Raw genomic sequence first — 27,583 nt, 5'->3', positions numbered from 1 at the left:
TGCACACCACCACATCCAACCATGAAGATAATCAACTAGACCTCTGACATTGTTAAGTCAGTCCCAATTAAATGTTTTCTTTTATAAGAGTTTCTGTGGTCACAATGTCTCTTCACAGCAATGAAAACCCTAACTAAGACAATAGATAGATAGATGGATAGATAGATAGATAGATGGATGGATGGATGGATGGATGGATGGATGGATGGATGGATGGATGGATAGATAGATAGATAGATAGATAGATAGATAGATAGATAGATAGATTGATAGATAGATAGATAGATAAAGTATATTTTGAAAAGCATTAAGTATATTTTTAAAATGCAATCTTTTCTTTCTATCCTGGGACAGTACATTGACTCTTGAATATCTCAAGCTTAAAGTAAAGCTTACAAGCATACACAGGTATGTTCTATTAAGCATTCCAGGTAAACTCTTAGCACAGAACATAAGCACTATTAAAGTCATAGCAAAGTGATTTTGACTCATTTTACATTAGCTTAGGAAGTTTCATTTTTTTAAAAAATGATGCTATAGTAATTTCACTCACGTATAAAAGAATCACTCCTAATTTATCATTCATGGGACTGCAAATAATATTTACTTTTGAAGCAAAGAACAAAACACATAGTCAAACGTTAAGACCATCTTACACTTGGAAATGATGGAAGAAACTGACGGGTAGTCTAACACCAGACTGACAGCAAGTTGACCATTAATGTATTTTGCAATTTGGCTGAGGAAGGTTTGTCTTCTACAATTTATGTACTTTTTATCTTTATATAAAAATTAGATAATTTATATGGAACTTTCCCTTAAAGTCAAACTAGAAACAACTTAGGCAGGTAAAGTACACAAGCAATTCACATTGGTTGAAGAACTGATTAAACACACACGACTGAGGGAATTCTTTCATACTGCAATTTAGAGGTAGAACACCACACTTAATTAACAAGGCTTTGCCTGTGTCTGGGGTGTACTAAGTTTTATAAATTAATATCACTTATCTTCAGGGGAAGTTAAATGAGCACCCTACTGAGTATTATCTCATGCTGAGTAATCACACTGATAATCAGTAATGACAGCTTAAATTAATTAATTAAACAAAAGAAGACTCTTAAAAAAAACTACTGGATTTTCAGCTATAACATGGTAATAGTGGAAACTCATTATTTAAAGTTTCCATTGTTATAGCGTTGTAAATGTCAACAGCATTTTTTAATTTAAAAGGGCAGTGTAATTTTCAGGTATTTAACAATTTTGCTTGTTTTAAAAGTTTATATATGACTAGAACACATATCATTAGGATCAAGAACGAATCCAGGAGACATAAGCAAATAGAAGCTCCTTCTAACTATAAAATCAATTTTATACAAAGACACACCTAAAATGTAAAATACCTTACTCAAAATTATGTATCAGTTTTCATGTAATTTTTAGATATGCATGAAATTAGATTTCAGGGGGAAGTGACCAACTAAAATAAGGTGATTTTCTAATCAGCTTTATTACCTAGCTTAACAACTTGCTGCTTAAATCCATGGCCCCAGAGTCTGAGCACTGAATCCTGCCAGCCACAGCTTGTGGTATGGCCATAACCAAGGCACTCAGTAAATTTTAGTGATAGTATTTGTTACAGAGATGTGTTAACAAGAAATAAAACTGTTAGCCACACTTAGCCACAAATGAAAAGCCATTCTTGACCATTCCAGTGCAAGACAATGGACACTCCCCATTGCCTGTCAAGGCACACTATAGACTCATGTCCTTTCAAATTAGTGATGACATCCTGTTATCAATTCTTATATTTGGGAACTACTAACACTATCTCTTTCCAACTACAATATAACAACAGTTAAAGCATTGTGTCCTGAGTCTCTAAAGCTGCACATAGTGATATTGTGATGTGTGACCAACAGGAAATTGTGAAAATTATGGATTGTGGCTTACAGAACCAGATAATATATGGCATTATGTCTTCTTGGATCACTCATTCTGGCAGATGCCAGGTGTCAGATATGAGATCATGTTGTGGAATATTACTTTAACTATGTAAAGATGTGTTACATTTGTTTATGTTGCAGAATATTAACTATGTAAAACTGTGTTACATTTATTTATGCTGCATTTATTAGCTATGTAAAGATGTGTCACATTTGTTTCACCTTGCCTGCCTAAGGTACTTAATTGGTCTAATAAAAAGCTGAACAGACAATAGCTAGGCAGTAGAGAGATAGGCAGGGCTGGTGAGCAAGAGAATAAGGAGGGGAGGAATCTAAACTCAAAAGACGAAAAAGAGGGAAAAAGAGAGGGAGATGCTAGCAGCCAGCAAGGCAGGAAGAAAGCAAGAAATTAGGACATAAAATATAATGAATAAGATATAACAGAATGAAGGAAAGGTAAAAAGTTCCAAGGCAAATATAGACAAACAGAAACAGATTAAAATAAGTTCTAAGAGCTAGAGGGACAAGCTTAAACGAAGGCTGAGCATTCATAACTAATAATAAGTCTTTGTGTCATGATTATGGGGCTGGCAGTCTCAGAAAGCCTACTACAAGAACACAAAGAACACGTAAAGAAAGGCCCATAGACAAAGAATTAAGACATTTGATCAAGAGATAAAGATGTCTATATCGATTCATGAGTGATCATTTGGAAGTCCTTGCCAAGCTTAAAGATCACCATAGCACCTGCAAACCTCTATATTACAACTTCATGAGACCCTGAGCCAGAACTATCTATCTAAGCAAATACCAAAATTATGGCCCAAATAGACTATTTGAGAAAACACTATCTGCTTAGGCCACTAAGTTTTGGAACCTTCTGTTCCATACCAAAAGTCAACTATTATAGTCTCTGCTAAGTACTCAGTCTGGATAACAGCATCTGATAACAGCTGTCCATTACTTTCAACTGATGAACTTATTGAAGTTATAAATGAGGAATTCCTAAATTATAAAAATAAAAAAATAATAATTTGGAAAAATTAGTACCATCTCTGTAATGTTTTACCACTCTGAGAAAGTGATTGACAAAAAAACTAGTTAGAATTTTCAGGTAACAAATACTTTAAATGTCCTAAAAACTCATAAGCAAATAAGCAACAGATTGAAGCAAAAGATGATTTATGAAATAAGAAAAATTGCCCATGCCCCAGAGAGGTAGTGGAAATGTGGTAGTATATTAGGGAACCATGTGAGGCTGAAACAATTATCAAAAGAAAGTGTACCTTAGTAGCTGAACAGTGTGCCCACCTGCCCAATGAACCTTGTAGTGGTTTGACTAAGAATGCCTCCCCCCCCCACCCCGCCCACCATAAACTCATAAATTTGAATGCCTAATCACCAGGGAGTCACCATTTGAAAGGATTAAGAGGATTAGAGGGGTGAGATGTGGGATGTCCTTCTGTATGTGTTTTGCTTCTACTGGTTGAAGCTTCTTTGCCCTATGGCAGGGCAGAATAAAGCCAGGTGGGAGATCCAAACAGAGATATATGGAGGAAAGAGTAGAGGGAATCAGGGAAATGGCATATAGCTGCCAAAGGAGAAAGACACCAGGACAGAAACTTACCAGTAAGCAACAGCCTCCTGAGAATACGTAGATTAAAAGAAACAGGTTAACTGAAAGTGTAAGAACTAGCTAGGAATATGCCTGAGTTATTGGTAAAAACAGCGTTCTAATTAATATAGTTTCTGTGTGATTATTTGGGTTTGGGTTACCAGGAAACAAACGAGCAGTCTCTGCTTACAGGAGTGGGCTTGTTGGAGGAAAAGTGACACTAGGGGTGGGCTTTAAGGTTGCAGAAGCCCATACCTAGCTTTTCCCTCCCTGCTCCCCTCCCTCCCCACAGACCATGCTATAGCTCTCAGTTACTTCCCTACCACCGTGTCTGCCTACATGCTTTGCTCTCTGCCATTATGATGATGAACTAAACCTCTGAAACTATGAGCAAGTCCACAATTAAGTATTTTCTTTTAGATGAGTTGACTTGATTATGGTCTTTCTTAAGCCATAGTTATCTTGGTTATGGCAGTCCTACAGCAATAGTGCAGGGACTGAAATACCCTTAATAAGTGATAGAGACAGCACTCCCTCAAAAAATTAACACATTAAGAAAAAAAGAAGCCTATTCATTGCTTCAGGTTTGATGAGTTAACTGTCCCTATGTTAGGCACAATATTAACAAGTACTAGATGCTAACTTCAATATCCTCAAAATTACAAAAAAAAAAAAAAAAAAAAAAAAAAACCTTTTCCAGCTAGTAATCGAAATTTATTAATTTGGTAATTAGTCAAAGACTCCTTTGAAAATTTTCTGCCACCCCTCCAAAAAAGTTAATCATCTTAAATATTTTGTTCATGTGTAAGTTCCACCTTTTTTTAACTTGCTAAATAAAGCACATCCTTAGTTATGTCCAGAAAAACTTTTTTAATGGCTTGAAAATAGACTCATATAATCAAAGCATTCTGCAGCTAGCACCTACTAAACAGGAAGCTGTTTGTGCAGACCCTGCCAAGGGCAGGAATGAAACCTAAAAACAATGATCACCAGCCTCCTGGTCAAGAGATGAACAAGATGGGAAATGATAGCCACACTGCAGGATTTCCCATAGCAAGTGGCCTAAACCAACATCTCAATGATGAGCTGGAAAGAGGCAAAGCAGAAACATTATGCTACATTGTCTCCTACAGAGGACTTTATTTCACACCATGGCACTTGGAGAAAATGTGCTGTACAGCAATAAATTTTTAGTATGAAGCTCTTTCCAGAATACTTTCAAATGTCATATATATATGCTAATATATTATGTAAATATATAATTATAATGAAAGCTAAAGTAAAATGGAGCATTCAAAATATTTAACAAGCCTTAACATATCCTCATTACTGAACTAAATGAAAGATGAAGGCAAGTCTAAATCTAAAAAACATTAAATATAAGCCTTACTTATAAATATTTTAATAAGTATAAGGAGATTTGAAAATAGCTGGTTTTTATTGGTCAGGGGTAAATACAACTATAGTACTGGGCTTTGTGTTTTGTTTGTTCATTTGTTTGTTTTTGGTGCATTAATAAATGTTATTTTCCCCATATTCACGATAGAGAAAAACACCAAATTTGACTTAAAACTTAACAAAGATAATAATTCAAAATTTCTAAATATATCATAGGTTCTACCACAGATTACCTGGCAAAGCACAGACCCCAGGTTAAGAACCCTGCCTGGTAGGTGGATGCAGCATGCTAACAAAAATGATGGTCAAAAAGAATAAAGTCACTGAAGTTCTGAGGCCGTCGGTGGAACAGTGGGGAGGACAGAAAACCTACACATGAGACCACCAAGGAGGAGTGCAACAGGCTGCACACTCTAATGGTGTAGGAAGAAAGAACGGGAGCTTTTGAAGGAAGAAGGCACCAGGAAAATAAAACCATCAAAGACCATCTAGGTTTCAATTAGAGAAAGAAGGAAAGAAAACATTAGACAACTTTTGAGGCCCAAAGGGCAAAGTAGGAGGGTCTGGGAAGTCTGGAGGAGTTGAGAAGAATAAATAGACCTGAGGAGAGACAGAAGCATAGGGGTTCTTACTGGGTATAGGAATTGATTGTGACGTTTGTCTGATGTTGATTTGTGCGAGCTGAAAGCTATTAGTTATCTTGACTAGCAGTATGCCCAGAACTGTGATAACTAATAAAAATCAAAACTGAATCACAAGGTAACCATGTGGATTATACCTCATCAATGTATCTCTACCCACACTGCCATCATCCCAGTACAGGCCCCTTGTATCACCGAGGCAACTCCTGAGCAGTGTCCAAGTCTTCCCTGCTTTGTTTCTCTATGCCTGATACTCCAAAAAAATTCCCTGCCAAGATTTTCATCTTACTAAACACAAAGCAAGTCTTAAACCTCACCCTTCCCAATATTCCCATCACTCAAATTTTCATGTATCTTAGAAAGATTATTATTATCAGGTTTGACAGAAACCCTTTTTCATTACCAAATAATCTCCTCACTATTCTCTACATATGACATGTGATCTAGATATAGTGAATAACTCACAGTCACCTAAACATTTATGTTCTTCCTTCTATATAGAATTTACCACATCTTCTTTGCCTGACTGATGTTGATTCAACCTTCAGCTCTCAGTTTCTGGGACAGTTCATACAGTGGTCTTCCAAGAGATACCTAAAGACCCACACCTTGCAATTTCATCACATATACTATTCTGAACCTGTCTATTAGCAATACACCTACTGAAAGAGGCATTACATCCCGGAGAAAGGGACTGTTATTTTATTCACATGCGTGTGCACACACACACATATAAATAAAATAAACCCTTAGAACTTTCCATGGTTTTAAACACAGAATGAATGCTCTAGTAATGTTTGTAGAGTAAATTAGTAATTACTTCCTTATCTTCTAGGGATACAACCACCAATTCTTCCCTTAATAAAATATTATATTTAAAAACAGCATGGCTGTTTGGGGATTACTATTTTAAGTTGTGTTACTTTTATTCATGCTGTGGTACATTTGTTTAATGATGTAAAGATGTGTTGCTTTTGTTTATGCTGCATTTGTTTAACTCTGTGAAGCTGTGATTCTTTGCATGTCTAAAACACCTGATTGGCCTAATAAAGAGCTGAATGGCCAATAGTGAGGTAGGAGCAAGGATAGATGGGGCTGGCAGGCAGAGAGTTTAAATAGAATGAGGAACAAGGAAGAAGAGGAACAATGAAAGAAGGGAGGAGGATGTCAGGGGCCAGCCACCCAGACAGCAACACAGGGTAAGAGAGAAAGTAAGACATACAGAAATAAGAAAAGGAAAATTCCCAGAGGAAAAAGGTAGTCAGGATAATTTAAGGAAACTGGAAAAAGAAAAAAAAAAAAAAAAACTAAGTCAAGCTAAGGCCAGGCATTCCTATAAGTCTCCACATGAGTGAAAAGAGAGAGAGAGAGAGAGAGAGAGAGAGAGAGAGAGAGAGAGAGAGAGAGAGAGAGAGAGAGGAGAAAAAAGTATAAGGAAGCATTTTGCCAGGAATTTTTTTTTTTGTACTTTTTGTATTTGTAAGTTTGTGTTTTGAGTATCTCCCATATGTCTTAAGATTTGGTTTGCCCATAGTGAACCAAAAGGTGTCACTGTCAGGAAACAGGACCTAGCAGAAGTTAGCTCACTGTGAGGACATTTAAACCCAGGAACCCTTCTTTTCTCTTTGCCTCTTAGCTACCCTGAAGCAAAAGTGCCCCTCTGACATGCACTGCTGCCATAAGGATTGCGCTGCTACTGGCCAAGCAACAGGACCAAGTCATAATGGAAACCCCTTGAACGGTAGGATGAAATGCACTCCCTCTGAAGCTGATAATCTCAAGCTTCTTGGTATAGTAACACAAACATCAGCAGTAAAGCAAATGTGCACAGGAAATACACACTAGCACACTAAAAAGTAATTTAGTACTAATTCAAATATAAATAGTTGTACATGAAATAAAAATTAGCTCTTTAAATTAATTTTGCTCTTTACTTGAGTGGCTTAGATCAGTATTACTCACACACAAATATTACCTAAAGATATCAACAATTGCTTCCTAACTACCAAGTTTACATGCTTCAACAAGAAATTCACTTTGTTTATAGCTAGCAAAAAATTTATTACGGGATAAAAGCCAGCCTAGATTCCAATCCATCCTTCAAAACTCAGTTGAAATGTCGTCTCTTCTGCAGTTTTCCCCAAGATCAACTTGACCCTGCTACTTCCACTGAACCCTATCAACACCAGCATCCACTATCACACCGCAGGCAAATACTGTAAGTGCTCATCTACTCCTCCAATGTCCCCAGGTAGAGACAGTCTCATAAACTTCCATATTTCTATAAGAGCATTAGACACTCAATAAATGCTTAATGAAGAGGTAGACAAAAAATGAATAAACAAGTACGCATACTCGGTTCTATCTTTGTTACATCTGAAAGCTCTTGATCTTATTCCTACATTTCTTCTGATTTGAGTAGATGTTCTCTAAATTATTCCATAAATATTTAAAAATCCTGAGATAGCACTTAAAAGCTCCTGCTGAAAACCTAAGTACAGGAAGTCATAATTAACTCATATTAATAGGCTCTGAAAAACCCACCTGACTTTGTAAATACTTGAAATCTTATAGAACTTGTTTCAGTATATTGTATTACACATACTGAGCTTCCTTGGCCTATACTGGTATTTCTACTTTACCTAGGAGAATATCCCACAAACAACTTGGCAGAATAAATATGAAAAAAACATGTTTATCAGTTGTTTTTAACTGACAAAAGAAAACATAAAAAGTCAGTAAAATTTAAAATAAAATTTTAGTACAGGAAGACTTCTACCCTAGTAGGCCAGCAAAATAATTAAGTATTAAACTTGAGCTCTTACATTTTAAAGTTAATAAAAGCTAGGCACGACTGTGAATAAACTGAATCAAGCTTTCTTCCTTCACACATGTGATGTCTACTTCCGCAGATTTATCTCACAAGGCCTAGCATATTTCCTGGTAGACCAGTTCACCCTATCACACAGAAACTACTCAGAATGTGCAGAAGAGGTCTGGCAACACAACAGTTCCTGTACTGAATGACCTGAACGGTCCACAGAGAATGGTCCAGGAGCAAGAGACCCACAGGGAGAGATGAGCTTCTCAGAGAACTCGGGAAACCCCTCCCCAAACCAAGCCAAATCCACGGTAGCTCCAAGACCAGAGCTTCCATGGTTGCTTCAAAGGGAGTCGAGAACCTGCTGTCTGTACCTGGGAGCAAGCCACAGCTATTGCTGGAATTGTGAAGACTTCCTTATTGAAGTTGCTTTTCTGTATTTCTTAAAGCCAAAAGAAACCACACATCCTTTGCCTGTTAGCATCCCTGGTAGTTTGAATGCAATTGGCTCCCATAATTTCACAGAAAGTGGCACTATTAGGAGGTATGGCTTTGTCAGAGGTATGGCCTTGTTGGAGGAAGTGTATCACTGTAGCGGTGGGCCTTGGGGTTTCCTATGCTCGGGATACAGCTCAATGTGTCAGCTGACTTCTTGCTGCCTGTCAGACATAGGACTCTCAGCTATTTCTCTAGCACTACATTTGCCTGCATGCTGCCATGCTCCCCACCAAGATGATAATGGACTGAACATAAACTCTGAGTGAGCCACCCAAATTAAATGTTTTCCTTTATAAGAGTTGCTGTGGTCATGGTGTCTCTTCACAGCAATAGAAACCCTAGCACAGCATCTCTCAAATAGTATTCCTTTGGGACAGAGATTTTCAGTTTTCACTGAATTGTTTGAAATAATTGGCTTCTCATCATAGCTTCTTAGATCCAGTAGGCCATCACAATTCTAAGAACTTTCTCTGGATTAAGGTTAATAATGGCTGTACAATAATTTTAGAACCGAAATGTCTTCTACAGAGATGGCTTGAAAGACAAAATAATGAAATCTACTTCTGGGGTTCACACTTAGCATTCTCAGTCAGGGAAGAAAGACCACTCCTGCAGGAGGATAATGTTCTTTATGAACGTGTTCCCTGGAGCAGGCCTGCCACAATTTCCCTGGCTACCAACTATCATTATGAACAGATTACTTGAACTCTCTTGCCTCCCTGTCCCCATCGTTTAAAATATTAATAATAATACTAAGACAATTAAGATTGAATGCATTGACATACCTGGTATTTGGGATCTTACGTACAAGCTAACAGTAATACAGTACTAAATGTACCTTTCAATCGGTAGCCATAATTCCGTAGTTATGAATTTTCTTTAATTATTTAAACATTTATTAAATGTATTTGGGGCACATAAAAGAAAGACTGCAATATCAGCAGGATGGGGACATATATCCCACTGAAGAGCTCCAAGCCGTAGCATAAATTCACAATCAGTCACTGTATTCCCTAAGTAATGTTTTATTCCTTGAAGAGCCACACATTAGCTGAGGCTAAATTTTAAAAATAGGACCCTACCATAAAAGCCTTACAGGACATGTTAAAAAGCTAAGGAAGGAAGAGACTCATCCCCAAAGTAGACATCTTACAGGTGCCTGTCCTCCCACCCTACCTCCATTCCCTAGGGACTCTGCCAGATGTTTCTGTGGACCCTACTTTCCTCTACCACTCCCCCCCACACACATCTTTTTATGTCAACCACCTGTACCTAGTAGTACTCTCTACCTGAGAACTCTATGAACTCACTGGCTGGGAATCAGGTAAGGAATCTTACTCTCCCTCCTAGATATTGCTCCAGTCACATAGTAGACCACCAGCAGCGATCTGTCATCACACCTTATCCCCATTCCCTGGAGACTCCACCAGAATTCACAACTTGAAAATGTGCAGACAGTGAGAGACATTGACCACTCGATCCGGAATGAGATTGTATTCATCAAACCCCTCCCCTCAGGGCTCCAGAAACACTGAAGAAGAGAAGGAAAGGCTAAGAGGCAGTGAGAATGGAAGATACCACGGAAGCAACATCACCAAGACATGATACACATGTGAACTCAGAGACTGTGGCAGGCGGCACAGGTCCAAGACAGACGGGGTCCAAGCATTGAGAGAAATGAACATGAGTTCTCATGTCTAGACCTGAAGCCATCTCAAAAAAAAAAAAAAAACAGTTCTCTCCAGTGGCGTCCCACTGGGCATACAAACCACACTTCAGGACAGGCCCCATGCCCAGCAAGAGAAGATCAACACAAAAAGAACACAACGGTATTTATGGAGATGTTTTGCCACATAATACTCTTTGGGCATTTGTGCTTTTTCTTTGTTTTATTTTATACTATTTGTTTTGCTTTATTCTGTTTTGTTTGCTTCCCTATTGACCTGTTTGTTTTCTAAAGAGAAGGGAAGCATGGAGTGGATGGGTGGGAAGGGGTGGAAGACCTGGGAGGAGACAAGAGAGGGGAAACATCGGTCAGAATATACTATATGAAAAAAATTATTTCCAATAAAAAATGCTAATGAAAGCATCTATAGATAACAGCCACAAATAAGAAATCTCAAGTGGAGTATAATATCATCTGCAATTCAATATAGATAGTTAACTCTGATTGCTGTATAAGACCACAGCTTCTCAGGGAGAAAGAGGACTCAGTTTAAAAGTCCAAACAAATAAAAATGAGGACACCAGCAGAACAGATTTAAAGAGTCAAGCAATAATGAAAAAGAAACACTGGAAAAGTGAAGCTCCATTATAAGAGAATGTGAGAATAAAAACAAATGTAGGATGTAAGTGAAGGTTTGGCGGAGGGCATTAGTTCCTAGAGGAAATGGGACACCCATATGAAGGCAACCAGAAGGCCAATGCATTAATGTCTCAACTGAAGGAAAGGTCAGAGGTACCCATGGTAGTTGGAATCTTCAGAGGTGATCATCCAAGTAAGGCACCACATAGAGACAAGAGCAGGGGCTACAGGAAAGAAACTGGAGAAATAATAGTAGACGACAGGAAGACAAAACACACACAGACACAAAAGACATAAAAACGGAGAGGTTAGGGGAGTATGAAACTGAGAAATCTGGTCTCACCGGGGACAAGAAATCCCTGCTCTTCAAAACGGAAAGCAACAATTACATCAAGTAAGGTTGATAAACCTAGTACACTTGCAAGGAATAGAAACTAATGACTAAAACTAGGAATTTTAAAAGGTCATTTCATAATGCTGACCCAAGTCACAACTATGGTAATGTTTCATGGCCAGCCCTCTATAGTCAAATACCTGTTGATTAAAACTTGGGTAAAACTGCATGTTTTATTTCTGTAAAATTGTCTCAGGACAGCAAGATGGCTCAGAAGGTAAAGGCATGTCCCATCAAGTTGATAACCCGAGTACAGCCCCTGGAGCCTACAGGGAGGAGGAAGGGGTCAACTACCACAAGTTATCCCATGACCTCCACATCCCTGGCATGGTAAACATGTACACATGCACTTACTCAAATACCTCAATGAGAGAGAGAGAGAGACAGAGATAGAGAGAAAGAAACTCTCTCTATATGAAATATATGCAAAGTTGTTCTTGTCATTGTCCTCTAACCAATACAGTATAATAGCTACTTATCAGGAATTTCGCTGGAAATGGATACGGCCACAGCCAGGAGGGAAGGAAGACCAAGATAAACTACCAAGACTCACTTAAGGAAGTAGATTACTTTAACAGTTCTTCATTTAGCAATAGATATTGCAAATAACATTGAGAAATAAACACACAAATAGACAGTCAACATCATCAGGGAAAAGTGTGTCAATGTGTTTTAAGGTTAAGCATAAACATAGAACATGATACCTTCCCCCCCCAAAAAATGAAAATGTATAAGTGCATATCCATATAAGCAAATGCTCACTGTGACTATATTCATAAATTAACCCCAAACTGGGAAGAACTAAACCTGCTGTTGTATCAACAAAATAATGAGCCAGAGACAGACGGACAATACTGTGAGACTTCATGTGAGTTATCAACCTGAACTGTCGTTCAGAGCTCTAAAAAGTGTGGGTCAAGGCCCATGACAGAGAAGAACACTGGCCACAAAAGAGCCCAGAGGGAACCTTCTGGGTACAAAAATGTTACATAATATGATTATACTTTATTCCTAATTATAAATACTTTCCAATTTCAGACTTTAACCTTCAAACTTGAATATCATATTATGTATGTGTCAGACATCAACCTTATCATACCAACTTTTATAATTGCATGGCTTGCCAAGTACTTTGACTTAACTGCCCCTTGAAAAATATCTGTAAACAAAGATATTAAATCTTAAAAGCTAATTGCTTACACAAACTGGCACCAGTAACTTGTGACAGAGCTGTTGCTCTAACCTAGCTCTCCAGCCAACAAAGAACAGACACTAATGGAAAGGCCCCATGACTTCCTCTAGCTTCTCTGCAGGGCAGTGTTTGTTTTCTAGCTCTGGCTGTCATTTGTGGGTCATCAAATCCACTTAGTGTATTAGATCAACATTCTATTTTTTAAGTAATGGAGAAGAGTGAAGAAAAGTGGAAAAAATGAAGAGGAAAAGATCAGAGTTCATTACACTTAGAAACATCACATACTGGTTATAAAAACTTTGGTTTCAATTGAGAACCAGCTTAGAGGTTTATGTGGGCTGAGACACAAAAGCAAATGTTACACCTTTCCATGGGTCCTAGTCAAATAGACGTTTGAAAACCAATGCTATAGTCCATAAATGGATAATGGAAAAATGGTAAAATGCATTTCTTTATGCAGTGACATAAAAGAAATAAGGAGTCCAGTCAGAACACTGAAAATGGCTGTGAAAAGGAAGTGAGAAACTATCCCTAAATTCCAAAAGTACTCAAGAGAAAGGAGAGCTGGGGAGATAATTCAACATGAAGCACATGTCCATTCTCCCTACTTACCTTGAATACCCGTCACCTCCTCTCCTTTCCCCCGCCCTCTTCCTTCTTACTTCTGAGGAAAATCTTATATAGCCAAGACTACACAAGGAAACAGTGAAGCAGCCTGATCGGCTCTCTTTTTTTTAAATGATTTTTATTGAGCTATATCTTTTTCTCCACTCCCCTCCCTTCCTCTCCCATTCCCTTCTACCCTCTCTCAAAGTCCTCATGCTCCCAATTTACTCAGGAGATCTTGTCTTTTTCTACTTCCCATGTAGATTAGATCCATGTATGTCTCTCTTAGGGTCCTCTTTGTTGTCTAGGTTCTCTCTAGGATTGTGGATTGCAGGCTGGTTATTCTATGCTTTATGTCTAAAAGCCACTTATGAGTGAGTACATATGCTATTTGTCCTTCTGGGTCTGGTTTACCTCACTCAATATGATGTTTTCTAGCTTCATCCATTTGCCTGCAAATTTCTAGATGTCATTATTTTCTCCTGCTGTGTAGTACTCCATTGTGTAAATGTACCAAATTTTCCTTATCCATTCTTTGGTCAAGGGGCATTTAGGTTGTTTCCAGGTTCTGGCTATGACAAACAATGTTGCTATGAACATAGTTGAGCACATGTCCTTGTGGTACGATTGATTGAGCATCCTTTGTGTATACACCCAAAAGTAGTATTGCTAGGTCTTGAAGAAGGTTGTTTCCTAATTTTCTGAGAGATTGCCATACTGATTTTCAAAGTGGTTGTACCAGTTTGCACTCCCAGCAGCAATGCAGGAGTGTTCCCTTTACCCCACAACCTTTTCAGCATAAGCTATCATTGGTGTTTTTGATCTTTGCCATTCTTACGGGTATAAGACGGAATCTCAAAGTTGTTTTGATACGCATTTCTCTGATGGCTATGGAGGTTGAGCATTTCCTTAAGTCTGACCTGCTCTCTTAAGTGTGGCAAATGTTCAGATCTGTTTTAAAAGGGTACTGCTCAAAATCTACAGTTGGGGAAACCACCACTGTAATAATGTTTTGTTCCTATAACAAGACTATTTCCTGCCAAATTCAATTCTGAGAACTCACGAAATAGCTCTGAAATGAGAAGCAGCTTTGCCAGCCTTTAACAATGCAACTTAAAGGGATAAGTTTATTTTTTTTGTGTGTCTAGGAGAGGGGTGTGGCATATGCATTTATGCAGGTACACTCACCCATGCAGAGGCATACAGAGGCCAGCACCCAGGATTTACCCGTGTCCTGCCACTTGCCCTACTTTTGCATCCCTAGCACTAAGTTTGCACAGACTTGCGCCTCCTTGCCCAGCTTCTGGGATCTAAAGCAATGTCCTCATGCTTGCACAGCAAGCACTTTCTCCCCTGAGCCATCTCCCCAGCCAAAGGGATGGGATTCTAACACTAATGCTGCTTCAGTGCCAACGTTTCTAAGATACTGTTGCTTAAATGTATGGCCACAGGAAAATGTTATTCCTCTGATTTTTCTTGTGTTCTGCCCCCAAACAGCTATTCACATTAAGAGATTCTACATTAAAGCACACATGGAGCATATATCTTTGGAGAAATCAAAGTGTAATTACAAATACCCTGCCAACATTGTATCAAAGTGCCAGCAGCAATGCTTCCCTGAGCTGTAACACGCCAGGCTCCCTTTAAAAAGTCCTCAAAATATCCAGGCACCCATTCCCTCATCACAGCACAACTATCACGTGGTGCACATCCCCTGTACAGCCCAGCAGTGAATGTGGCACACTGCACACCAGGAGACAATTAGAAAAGAGTCAAAAAGGACAGAGCTGAGAGCAGCAGCACTTCAATACGCTTCAGACTATATGGAACCCACCAGAACCCTAAGAGAAAGGAGTGAAGATGTAAGAAGCCCTGCTTTGCAAATAAGTGATAAAGGGAATGCTGGGTTTCTCAATGCCACAGAGCGATGCAGAGGGCAAGTCTGACTGCCAACAGGGCTTTCGTGACTCCAAGTGCACTGCTCTTTCCCTGAATTCATCAAGAATGCAGAAGAATCTGTTCTTCTCCTGTTCAAGACAGTCAGGACATTCTCCACCTCAAAGACAATGAATGGAAACAGCTGCCCAAATGAGACCCCCCAGGTGATAATTCTCTGCTAGGGAGACAAGATAAAGCACAAGATCAGAAAAGGAGGGTGTCAAGGAGAACCTGCAGCAAGGATGTCCAGGTGAAGAGACCAGCGAAACAGCCAGGAGACAGCCATGTGCACAGCCAAGATGAAAGTAGAATCAAGGCAATGGTGACCAGCCAGGCCAATGTTCAGAACAAGTAAAGCAGGTCCTTAATATCAGATTCTAACACTTGCTAGAGACCTGGGCCAGGGTAGCTTATCCCAGTAATACTATTGGTGCTCAGGGGGCTAAGGTAGGCAGACTGCTATGAGTTTGGGATCAGTGACTTCTAGGCCAGCCTAAGCTATCAAGTGAGACCCTGAATAAAACAACACACAATTATTCTGTAAAAGACCACATGTCAGGTACCAAAAAAAAAAAAAAGTATGGCACACATATTGTCTCACTGTCTCCACCTTCCCAAAGTTTAAACTGGTGAGAACAGGTAATATTGAAGTGGTAAAGATACACTTAGCTACCAAGTATTTTGATCTTGCCAAAGCCAGGCATAAGGCTAGAAGCAGAAGGCAGGAATGGGAGCAGGAAAAAGAAAACTAAGAAAGATCTTGCTGGGGAGGAATGAGCCCATGTACATAGCAGACACAAAGGATGTTTTCTAGAATGGCCTATTGAAGCCACTCCATGACTGTTTCTAAAACTAAAGTAAAGACTGTGACTTTGTGTGCAAGGGTGGTCATATAACGAAAGGACAGGATCTGAGAAAAGTGCACTGTGTATAAAGTGTTAATAAATCTAAAAATATATTGAATGATTTAAAGTGAAAGAATATATCACGTACAACCTGCAGCCTACAGATGGCTACATCTAAAGACAATATAAAGCAGTTCACAACAAAATCAGAAATGTCTTTAAAAGATTAGGGTGTGTGCGTGTGTGTGTGTGTGTGTGTGTGTGTGTGTGTGTGTGTGTGTGCAGGTAAAGGCCAGAGATCAACTTCGGGTGTCTGCCTCTATACTCTCCACCTTAATTTTTGAGACAGAGTCTATCACTGACCCTGGAACTCACCAATAGGCAAGGCTGACTGACTGGCCAGTGAGGCTTTCTGCTTATCTCTGCTGAAGCGCCCATGAAGCTTTGGACAGAGATGCTGGGATCCAGCTTAGGTCTCATGCTTATATAGCATGCAATTTTAGAACTGAGCTATCTTTTTAACCTACAATATAAAATTTTCATTCTATTATGTTTTGTAACTTGAACATGTTTGATTAATAAAACATTATGAATGAACCTTGAAAATATTATACTAAATGATGATAGTCATTCATTTTTAGTTAAAAATTACCAAAGACTCTTCTGATCATTTGAAATATCAAAAATACACAAATCATGGAAGAGTCTGGTGGCTACCCAGAGCTGGATGAGTTGAAGAGAAACAGGCAGTAAGTATTAGCAGGCACAAAGCTTTCTTTTGAAGATATTGGAAATGTTCTAAAATAGACTATAGTGACGGGCAATTTGGGGAATACACTAGAAACCACTTAATTATAAACTTTTAGCGAGTGAAATGAATGCTGTGTAAATTGTATCTCAATAAAGCTATTACAGCACAGTACATTCTCATAAAATCAAAATATAAAACATAAAAATTCCAGTTCGTTTAATTACTGACTTTAAGAAGCCATTCATTTATAGAGACTGAGTATGCACCTTGGGGGTTAGCATGTTATCTAGTGAGCATTAGATCCTGGATTTGATTCTCACTGAAACAAAGATGGGGTGTGGGGAGAAGAAGAAGACATACATAAAAAAATCAAAGCGGCAGTAAAACGAAGTATACTTGTAGCTTAGTAGGCATTCTTGGACAAGCTACTAAACCTGTCTCAGCCTCAATGTCCTGAACTGTAAAATAAAAATAACATCTACATGGCAGGGAGAGAAAACATTGCATAGCCTATGTCAGTGCTCCATATTGCTCTTGTTTTCTGACGAGGCTAGCCACGCTCCATCTGGTGCTACTGTCAATGATGGAATGCATGGAGAATACTACACAACCTAGCGTAGAGGAGACCATATCATCAAAGTTTATCTAAGTTCATTCTTTGATATTTACGAGGGGATAAAATTACCTAACTGTGTCTGGGTGCATGTGCATGGAGGTCAAAGGTCAACTTCAGGTGTCTTCTCCTATTGCTCCCCATGTTACTTCAAGTAGAAACTGAACCTGAAGGCCACAATTAGACTAGTCTGGGATTTAAGGATATCTGCCTGGTGTTAGATGGCACATGACTATGCTCAAGGTTAACAAGAAAAATACAAATATATACTCTTCTTTTTAATAAAAGACAATTTTCTTAGATACTACTCAAGAAAATATATCAACACCCTACTTCAATTTTTTTAAATCACTCATGTCAATATGTTTCTTTCATTTTAACACAGCTCCTTCTCCAGGTGTCAAAGCGAGCACCCTGGATCCTTCAGGTGGTAAACATCTTGACAGCTTACTCTTCCTGAGCACTCTGTTTTGAGGTTGTTATCAGAAATGTTGAATACCAAACCTGGTCAGGGAGGTACTGAGTTCTCTCCTCTCAGTTGAACTCACAGATTCTTGGGGGTTTTGTTGTTGTTTGTTGCTGGTACTCCTGCCATTCCTTTATCATTAACCATGAGGTAACTTGTGTATGTGTACAGAAAGTGTATTTCTCAATATTCGGCTACACAGCTAAGGCAGCAATCACTTAGTAAGAGCCCTATTACTAACATGAATGTAAAGTAAAGCATGCCAACAGAATATCTAAAATACATGCATGGCATTTCAACATGGCTTACTTTAATTAGCAACTACATTTTTCTGACAAGCTTCCTTGTCTTCAGCTGCTTTTCCTTCCTCTTTTGGAAGTATGCAATCCATCATCAAAGAATGAAACCTGATTTGAATGATTCAAAGTTGACTAACAATTTGCAATTAAGCAAAATTTTTATATTAACATATTGACTATTCCTTTTCACAGCATGCAAGCAACAATTTAATGTATTTTACCAGTTCTAGCTCCTGTTTTAGCACTACAAACACATTTCTTGCACTTGCTGGTTTTGGCATTTTCTAGGATGTTAGTATAGCATGTCAAGGACAGTACATGGTTAGTTAAAATAGATAACAAAAGAAAAGTTAAGGATAGCCTTACCATATCATCTGTCAGTGTCTTAATATTTAAATGCTGCAAATGTGAGAAAAAAATCAGTTACTAATTTATAATAGCTTTATTTTAGTTAATAAGTACATTGTACAATGCTAACTTGAAGGTAATTACATTCCTGTCAGGGCAATAAAAGTATATTATATATTGTCTTAATCTATTTCTCAAGAAGATGGACAAACATTCTCTTGTATGTAATAGTTGTAAATATTTACTAAACTTACTTGGTTTTATTAAACTAACAAAATAATAACCTAACCAGGGTATAATAAATATATTCATCCAATTAAAATTACCACTCAATATCCAGACATACAGTACTTAGATTTAAATGTAACTTTCAAAAAATGTTTTGTATTATAAAACACTGAAACTTTAAATTCACCATTAGTATGCAGCATAAGAAATAATGAAGTACTTTGCTGGCTTAATGAACTTAAATAATTCTAGTAACGATGAAGAATGCACTGGAATGATTATCTGCGTCTTTAGCATCACTTTGATGTATCACCAGTGGTGATGGCAGACACTTTTCAATTTCATTGCCAGCTTATTTGAGACCTCTTTTGCTGATTTCCTTACTAGACAAACAAGGCCACTTTAGAAAATGAATAAATTAGTTTCCCACAAAGCATAGTTCAAAAGAAGCAAGTATTTAGGAAGAAAAATATCTGTTTTAGTAATCAAGGGCAGGGCAGCAATTTGTATTCAGGTAGTTGTATTCAATTTCCAATTCTCCTTCCTTATTCATTGGAGCATTAGAGTTTTCAAAGACAGAAAGGGTCAAACATTTCTAAGTAAGAAACCAGATCTATTCATTTATGCTTATAAAAGAACATGTGCTAACAACTGTCATCTAACACATACATAGTACATAGTTAAATTCAACATTTATTGAACAGAATAAAATTTGTACTTATGTGGATCTACTAAAACAGCTTCATGATCATTACATTACTGTAATGATGAACTTAACTAAGAACCTGTCAGTGTAAACAGAACCCCATAGTCTCTGCCTTCACCAGCATGTCCCTTCCAAAGGAAAAGAAAAACATAACTGAAAGACCCAGTGGTGTGGGATGTCCTTCTGCATATGTGTTGCTTTTAATGGTTAACGAATAAAGAAGCTTTCGACCAATGGTTTAACAGAGTAAAGCCAGGCTGAAGGAGATTAGACAGTGTAGGCCGAGTCAGAGAGACACCAGGAGGCGATTTGTCAGCTGGAATCTTGCCAGTAGGCAACAAGCTTCGTGTTAAAATATAAAATAAAGGAAATGGGTTAATTCTAGAGGTAAGAGCTAGCTAGCGATACACTTAAGTGATTGGCCAAGGAGTGATTTAAATAATACAGTTTCTGAGTGATTATTTCGGGGCTGAGCAGTCGGAACAAACTAACAGCTCCCCACAACAACCCAGAAATAACCTGTGTATAACAAAAGAAGGTGACCGTGTTAATGATCATGACCAGCCACTCCACCCATTTCCAGACTCAACTGCCTGCCGAATTAAAACTGCTTCCTTTGATCTGAGAATAGGAACTGATAATGCTGAACTATGTACTAAACTGTTTAAAATCTTGGGTTATAAAATATGACTTATAAAATAAGCCTGTGAAGTTTACAATCAGTGTCATCCCAGAGATTGATACTACAACTGAATACCAAAACTGCACAGTTCTCAAACCAAGTGTAAAACCTACCTGCTATATGTGTGCCTTCCGAAAAAACAGGGTTATGCACACTGACTTTGGTTAAACACATCTACTTGCTAACCTACAATTACAACTCAGCCAGCTCCTAAAAGGCGTCATTTCAAGCACCTGTGACACAAGAGGATGTAGCAATTTCTGAGAGTAACATGCCATGTGATCGAATTCATAAAAAACAAAGTCAAGGAAATTACGTATAAAGCTGATACATTTAGAGTAATATGCCACTTACTTACCCAATGGAAATATTACCCAAAAAGGGATAGAGATAGATTTTTTAAAGCTACCAATGTGAAGAGACAGTTTTAAGTGAACTAAGAGAAGTTTTAAGTTAGAACCTAAAACCTGTAGAAGGTCAATTGTAACAAACTTTCTTGACAGACTATCATTGAACTGCCAGCCTCCAAACAATGACCCAGAGACTTATTATTATGAAAGCTTCGCCTTAGCTTAGGCCTTTTCCCGACTAGCTCCTATAATTTAATTAACCCACCTTTTTTAGTCTATATTCTGCTATGTGGCTTGGTTACCTCTCCTTATTATGGCACTTATGACTTGCTCCAAGTCTGCTGGCGAAATTCCCAAGTTTCTCTCTCTCTGCCTAGAAGTCCTGCCTATTCTCTCCTACCTAGAGATTGGCCATGTAGCTATTTATTAAACCAATTAGAAGGCACCTTAGGCAGAGACACATCTTAACAGTGTAAGCAAATATTCCACAACAGTCAATATGTTGTTGACCCCTGTAATCCAAACACTTGGGAGACAGAAGCTAAAGGAGCTCATAGCCAGCCTAGGGCACATACTGAGCTACAGGAGACTACATATGCTTTGGGTTTTATCTTAAAAAAAAAAAAAAAAAAAAAACACTAGGAAGTACAGACTCACAGTATCTCACCTGGCTTACATGCCTTTTCTCGACCCAAAGTCCTGTTCTTAAACCAGCACTAGCAGCATTTTAACCACTGAAACATCTCCCCAGTCCTCAATTTAATATTCAATTCAAGTCCTATCATTAGGAAGCTTACTCTGACTAGAGGCCTGTGGATTTGGCATATACACTTAGAAAATGAAGACCATTTACTGACTTGAAGTTGCTGAGAGCCAAAGAGAATGACTAGCACAAAATCCTCAAGAGCTCAGTAGGGTTCTGGGCTTACTTCTGAATACACAAAATGAAATGGGAATGCCCTTAATTGTTGTTTGGGGGAGGTTAACAAAGATAGCTTCCTTATACTAATACTGTAGGTGTTGACTAACCAAGACACCTGTAAATGAAGCAGTTACACTGCAGAACCAGCAGCGGTCTACAACATCTTCCTGGGGAAAGTCAGAACTGCATGTGTCAATCAATGCATGAGCAGCACTGCGAACATCCACTCCAAGAAGGAAAAGTTAAGGATTATTAAGTGGAAGCAACTAAGAGCATGGTTAAAAAACTAATAAACCAATAGTAATTATTAGGGTTATATACACCCACCCAAAAAAGTAAATAAAAAAAGTAAAGAGCATACTGCTTTAGACATTTATGTGACTTTTGAGGTTTCAGATATATGACTTAATGTGTTTTTAATGCTTTACAGCAGTGGACCAGAATAACACTACTGATACTAAAATACACACGGCTTTGTTCACACGACCACTGGTAATTGGCTAAGTGGTAACTGAAGGCCATTAGGACTCTTTTCCTAAGGCAAAAGCTCACCCTTTTTTCTGTGATTCTGTGTTCAACTTGCTAAAAAGTAAGGGGCATGACTTACAGATAGGTAACAATGCTTTCTACTAATGACAGTTCCTAGGACAGATGGTCAAGAGGGTCACTGTGGTATTAAAAGAGAAAAAAGAAGCTTTTATAGGATTTTCTTCAAAAGAACATAGGATCCAAGAGAGAGGAGAAAAAGTAGAAACACAGAACATAGTTCTCTATACTCCCATTTAAGCAATGCATCAAAACTTTTATTGAAGATAGTGCACGCTGTCAAAAGATGGATTTAGAACTTTTAGAGCATTCCATTAAATGCTATGAATATCAAGAGGAATAAAGACACAGTTCCTCCCCGTCAACATTTACAAGACAATGATAGACAGATAAGTTATGTAATATACAAACCACCACCATGCACACCCCAGAGGAAAGTGCAAACAAAAAAAGATTTGAAACTATAGTCCAAACTTTAGCAGCCTTTATTGTTAGCACATGCAGCCACCAGAGCAAATAATCTCCCCTTTGCTGTCATTAAGAGCATGAGAGCCACCAAGTGTCAAACTAGCAGGACTAGATAAATGTGCTGCTTTCAGAAATATTTACACTTGTACAATACAATTGAATCTGTTCCCTTTCAGGACACAGCTGTAAGAACGCCTCCAAAGAAGCTGGACTCAGGTATACTTTTTGGAATGAGACTTCCAGATCAGTTGGTTTCCAGCCCGGCTGTGTGCACAGCAATCACACCATGCCTTTGAGAAAGTAGATTCCAAAGCCCTAGTCTCCTAGGGTTCTGTGTCAGTAGGTCAAAGGTGGCACTTAGGAACTCGTGTGCCCAGTGTGTACTCTGGTAACGAGGAAGCTCACCCAGGCCCACATGAGCCATTCTGCTCCAGCACTGACCCATCCAACATTACCTTCACCTGCCTCTTTGAATTTTTCATAAAACTTGATTTAAAGACTTGTATGCAAGTCACAGGAAGGATACAAAAAGGGAGGACAAAAGAATTTCAAGGAAGTGAGAAAGGAGGAACTAGAATAGTTAGGACAGGCTCTGACATCAATTCAGGGCAGATAGCAATCAGCCCCCAGAGAATTCAACAATGTCTGCCATATAAGATGAACTATCAACTCTCACTCTTTAATGCTTACCGGATTGCTAAGGTACATTCAATCTCATAAGAATACATTTACTAAAAGCTGGAGAAGATGGCTCAATTGTTAAGTGTGTGTACAGCTCTCCCAACATCCAATCAGGTTGCTCACAACCACCTCTAAATTCCAGTTCCGGGGAATCTGAACCCTAATTTAGACTCTGTGGGAGCCTGAACTCATATACTGCACAGATCCACACAGACATACACATAATTTAAAAGGGGTAAGTAAACCTTAAAAACAAGAACTTAATACTTGAATATTGAAGATTACACCAAATTATCCTGTGAGAGGCATGGGGACACACGCCTGTAATCCTATCGTTCCAGAGACAGCTGAGTTTAATGAGCAAAAAGAAAACAGACATATCACTATTTGGCTCACAAAACATGAAACAGCAGCCTTTTTTCCCAGCAAAGTAATGCCTGGAGGGGGACCCAAGTATCAGTCTCCTAATCATAATCTATGGTTGGAGAGGACTGTACGTGCTGTTCACGTCTGTTTTGAAGTCCATACTAACCCTTTACACCAGAAACAAGACTTTAATGTTGACTTTGACCTAATACCATTTCTAATCCACATGGCTGTGTTTATCTTACTGTCAACACCAATTACAACGAGTATGAAAATAAAATATGACTTCTAACCATGTCACTAAACACATCTACGGGGTCATCTCCCAGGTAATCACAGAACTACAGAACAGATGTGAAAATATCATTCTGCAAGGTCTCTGGATTTAACATCTCAAAAAGGCCTAAAAATAACATCTACCCCTTAGGGCAAGAGTAAGGCTCGCTCTTTGATACCAGGAAGAACTTTTCAGTTGACTAGCCCTTTGTGTGGCTGTGGAGCATGTTTTTAGTCTGTGTGGTAAAGAGTCAGAGAGGAGATGTAGGGAATTTTGCTGCAGTCTCTTAATCATTCATGCACACTGTAATGCTGACTGGCTCAGAAATATAGTCACACCATCCTTAACCAGCTTCTCTTCTGTCCCAGAGAGGACCAATGTCTCCCTTTTCCATAGGCTCTATTCTGTGGAAGAGGAAAGATCAGCTTTCAGAAGGCAGCATCCAAGAGGCTCCAGAAGAGGCTAGAACAGATGCCTTTGTATGTGGTGCAGCAGAGTATTCAATATGAGCAAAGGCTGCCATATTCCTGCGAGAGAAGACCCACACCTCCAGAAAAAACAGCTAATTCCAGAGCATCTGAAATACTGTGAAGCTTAGCCAAGCCATGTAGTCCCTGTGGTAATTCTTCAGCCTCCTAGGCTTTGGTCCAAATCAGGAATTTAGAATGACTATCCCCAAGGCCAACACAGTAGCACATGTATTGTTTCACATATACCCGAGAAGAATCTTGCTTATATCCCAGCATCACCTGAAGAAAATCTGATTAGACTGACCGAATGAACAATTGAGTATAAAGCATACCTCATGCATGCATGAACTGGCTTTTCAGAGCTGATTCCCTACAGTAGGATACCTTGCTCAGTCTTGATATAGGGGGGACGGTCCTGGTCCTGCCTCAACTTGGTATACCAAACTTTGTTGACTCCCCAAGGAAGGTTCTAACCCTTCAGAGGAGTGGATGAGTGGGTGAGATAGGAGGAGGTAGGGCCAGGAGGGGGTAGGGAGAGAGAACTGGGGTTAGTATACAAAATTAAAAGAAAAAAAATTTTTTTAAAGTATACCCCATACACATTCTCTGTAAACTGCAAATTCTACTGAAAGTTCTATTGAGAAGCAGCACACGGGATCAAAGGATTAGACATAAGTATGCATCATTGCAATAGTACTTTACATAGCTAAAATTGTAATCCACGTAGTTTTTCCCAAAGCAAGAGAAAGAATGAATCATAGCGTTGGTGCACAAAAGCCCTGCTCTGCTGGCCACATGGCAGAAGTCGAACAGTCGAGAAGCAAGGGAAAGAACATCATCGTAAAGTAGCTGAAATCAGATGATGGCAGAGACTAGCATCCCTGGAGACCACTTGGTAGGAAAGCTGATTCAGAGACAGTTTATGTAAGAGATGAGTGAGATGTCAGGTGGGTGGGTACCTTCTCACCTGTGCTTAAATGAAACATATCTTAATCACCTACTCACAAGGTCTCAAGAAGCAAGAGTATCTTCCTCAGCCCAGTCTTGCCACTGATTAGGTTACATAACATGATGGACAGGCTGAGGGGCTGGGAGTAGCTGCACTGCTGTTATCCTGTTGATCACTCAACTTGTGGAAACAAGCATACATTGTGTAAGTAATGAGAAGACAGGGGCCAGATGAAGTTAGATATGGGAGTTGTGGGGCACAAGATATGATCTCAATGTTCTGCTTCAGTAGCCTCCCTGTATGGTTACAGTACAGCAAATGTTTGCAATACGGTACATGGGGGGTGCATTTTAAACTATATGCAATATAATTTTGACTTTATTGATGCTGTTTTATATATCTAGGATGTGAAATTTTGAAGCATGGTTTTCATAATCTTCCGCATTAGCCCAGCTGCCTGCAATGCACATTTCTACAATAAGAAAAGCTCTAAGTTACCATAGATAATGCTTTTCATACTAGATCAAAAATATAGTGTTTCCTTTAGAAATAAAAATGTGCATACATTAGTAAAAGAATAAATGGAGATCTAAAATATAAATCTAATAAATGACAGAAGCACAGATTCTTTAATAGGCTGAGTTTTTAATGCATATTTTCCAGTGCATCAGAATATATTAAGCACATTATTCATTTCTTTTTTAATTCACATATATAAATTAACCAATCTCAAAAAGCTCCTTGGTTCTGTGAATTATTGATGTTGTCACCTGCTAGAGACTTAATTCCAAGAAAAATATACGAATCACTACATCACAAGCACAAATCCTTTTGACACAAATTCAATTTCTGTGGCAACAATAATATATTGACTTAGTTTATTTTTCTATTTTATGACACTTATTAATGGTGTATATAAAAGAAATCTATCATTTTCCTTATTGTAAATGTAAACGACATCATGCCATCTTGGGAAAGTTAAGGTGAACATCAACATGCTGACTCTTCTTGTTAATGCAATAACGTAAATGAGAACATGATTTCAAAATATAAAAGGCAGAAAATGAGGTTCTTGGAGACTTTGTCTCATAATACTGATGTTTCTATCATACATTATAACAGGTTGTTAACATGTGCATGACAGCACACTAAACTGAGGAGCACCTACTCCCAACCCAGGACCTTATAACCAAAACAGTACAAATAAAAAGTAATCAAAGTGCAGAACAACAGATAAGTCCTCTAAACACAGTGTCCAATGACAAAAAAAAGAGTTCCTACCAGCTAATGATATACTCTTAAATATGTGCCAATTAACATGCAAACATCTAAAACAAAAGTCAAATGCAAAGTTTAAAGTGTGCACTATAGAAACCCATTCTTCTTAAAGAATCCCTTGAATATTTATTTGTTCATGTAAATGTCTATTAAATACTACTATATTCTGACAAGGTACTCAGCAATAAAAGTGGTTTTGTTTTCTTGCTGTTTACCCTGCAAGAAATTGTTTTCTATTGGAGAAACAGATGTAAAAACTACAAGTAAAATCACAGAAGATGTTGGAAGGTGATGAGTACTCTGTGAAAGGACAAGTGGTGGAGTGACTGCAATGAGAACCTCGAATCTAGGAAGCAGGGGTGAATACTGCTACTTTAAATATAAGGAATGGGGGCTGGAAAGACAGTTTAATAATTAAGAGCTCTGGCTTGTTTTTTCAGAAGGCACTGGTTCAATTCCCAGCATCCACATGGAAGCTTACATCCTCCTGTAATTCCAGTTTCAGGGGATCTGACAGCTTTGTCTCCTGAGAACACCTGTACACCCATGTGCAGAGCCATACAGACTCCCACATAAATTAAAAATAAATATGGAAACTAGGACTAAGTGTAAATCTGATTTTAAAAAATACATAAAAAAGATAAGGAAATGTTACAGGTGTGTTAAAAAGTTAGCTATGTACATATGGGAACAAGTTTTTAGAATGCAAGGAATAGCCACAACAGGGTCATTAAAAAGAAATATGGCAAGCTGGAGAGATGGCTCAGAAGTTAAGAGAACTGGCTGAGTTCAATTCCCAACAACCACACAGTGGTTCATAACTATCTATAAGAGATCTGGTGCCCTCTTCTGGCATGTAGGCATATATCAAGGCAAAACAGTGTATACATAATAAATAAATAAATCATTAAAAAAAGGAAGGAAGGAAGGAAGGAAGGAAGGAAGGAAGGAAGGAAGGAAGGAAGGAAGGAAGGAAGGAAGGAA

General features: G+C 38.4%; 1 protein-coding gene across 1 annotated transcript in view; it reads right to left on the bottom strand.

The window, feature by feature from the left end:
* Window positions 1-27,583, bottom strand: part of Diaph3 (diaphanous related formin 3) — a 444,266-nt gene that overhangs the window by 401,738 nt on the left and 14,945 nt on the right. Inside the window, exon 2 of the mRNA XM_050159516.1 lies at window positions 18,695-18,727. Within this exon, the coding sequence (XP_050015473.1) occupies window positions 18,695-18,727 (33 nt within the window). The remainder of the gene's footprint in view (window positions 1-18,694; window positions 18,728-27,583) is intronic.

Source organism: Alexandromys fortis, unplaced genomic scaffold, assembly GCF_014885135.2.
Source record: "Alexandromys fortis isolate MF-2015 unplaced genomic scaffold, M_Fortis_MF-2015_v1.1 scaffold_113, whole genome shotgun sequence".
In the NCBI taxonomy this organism is placed as follows: domain Eukaryota; kingdom Metazoa; phylum Chordata; class Mammalia; order Rodentia; family Cricetidae; genus Alexandromys; species Alexandromys fortis.
Note: the sequence above shows the minus strand (reverse complement) of the source record. Positions and strands in the feature narration are given on the sequence as shown.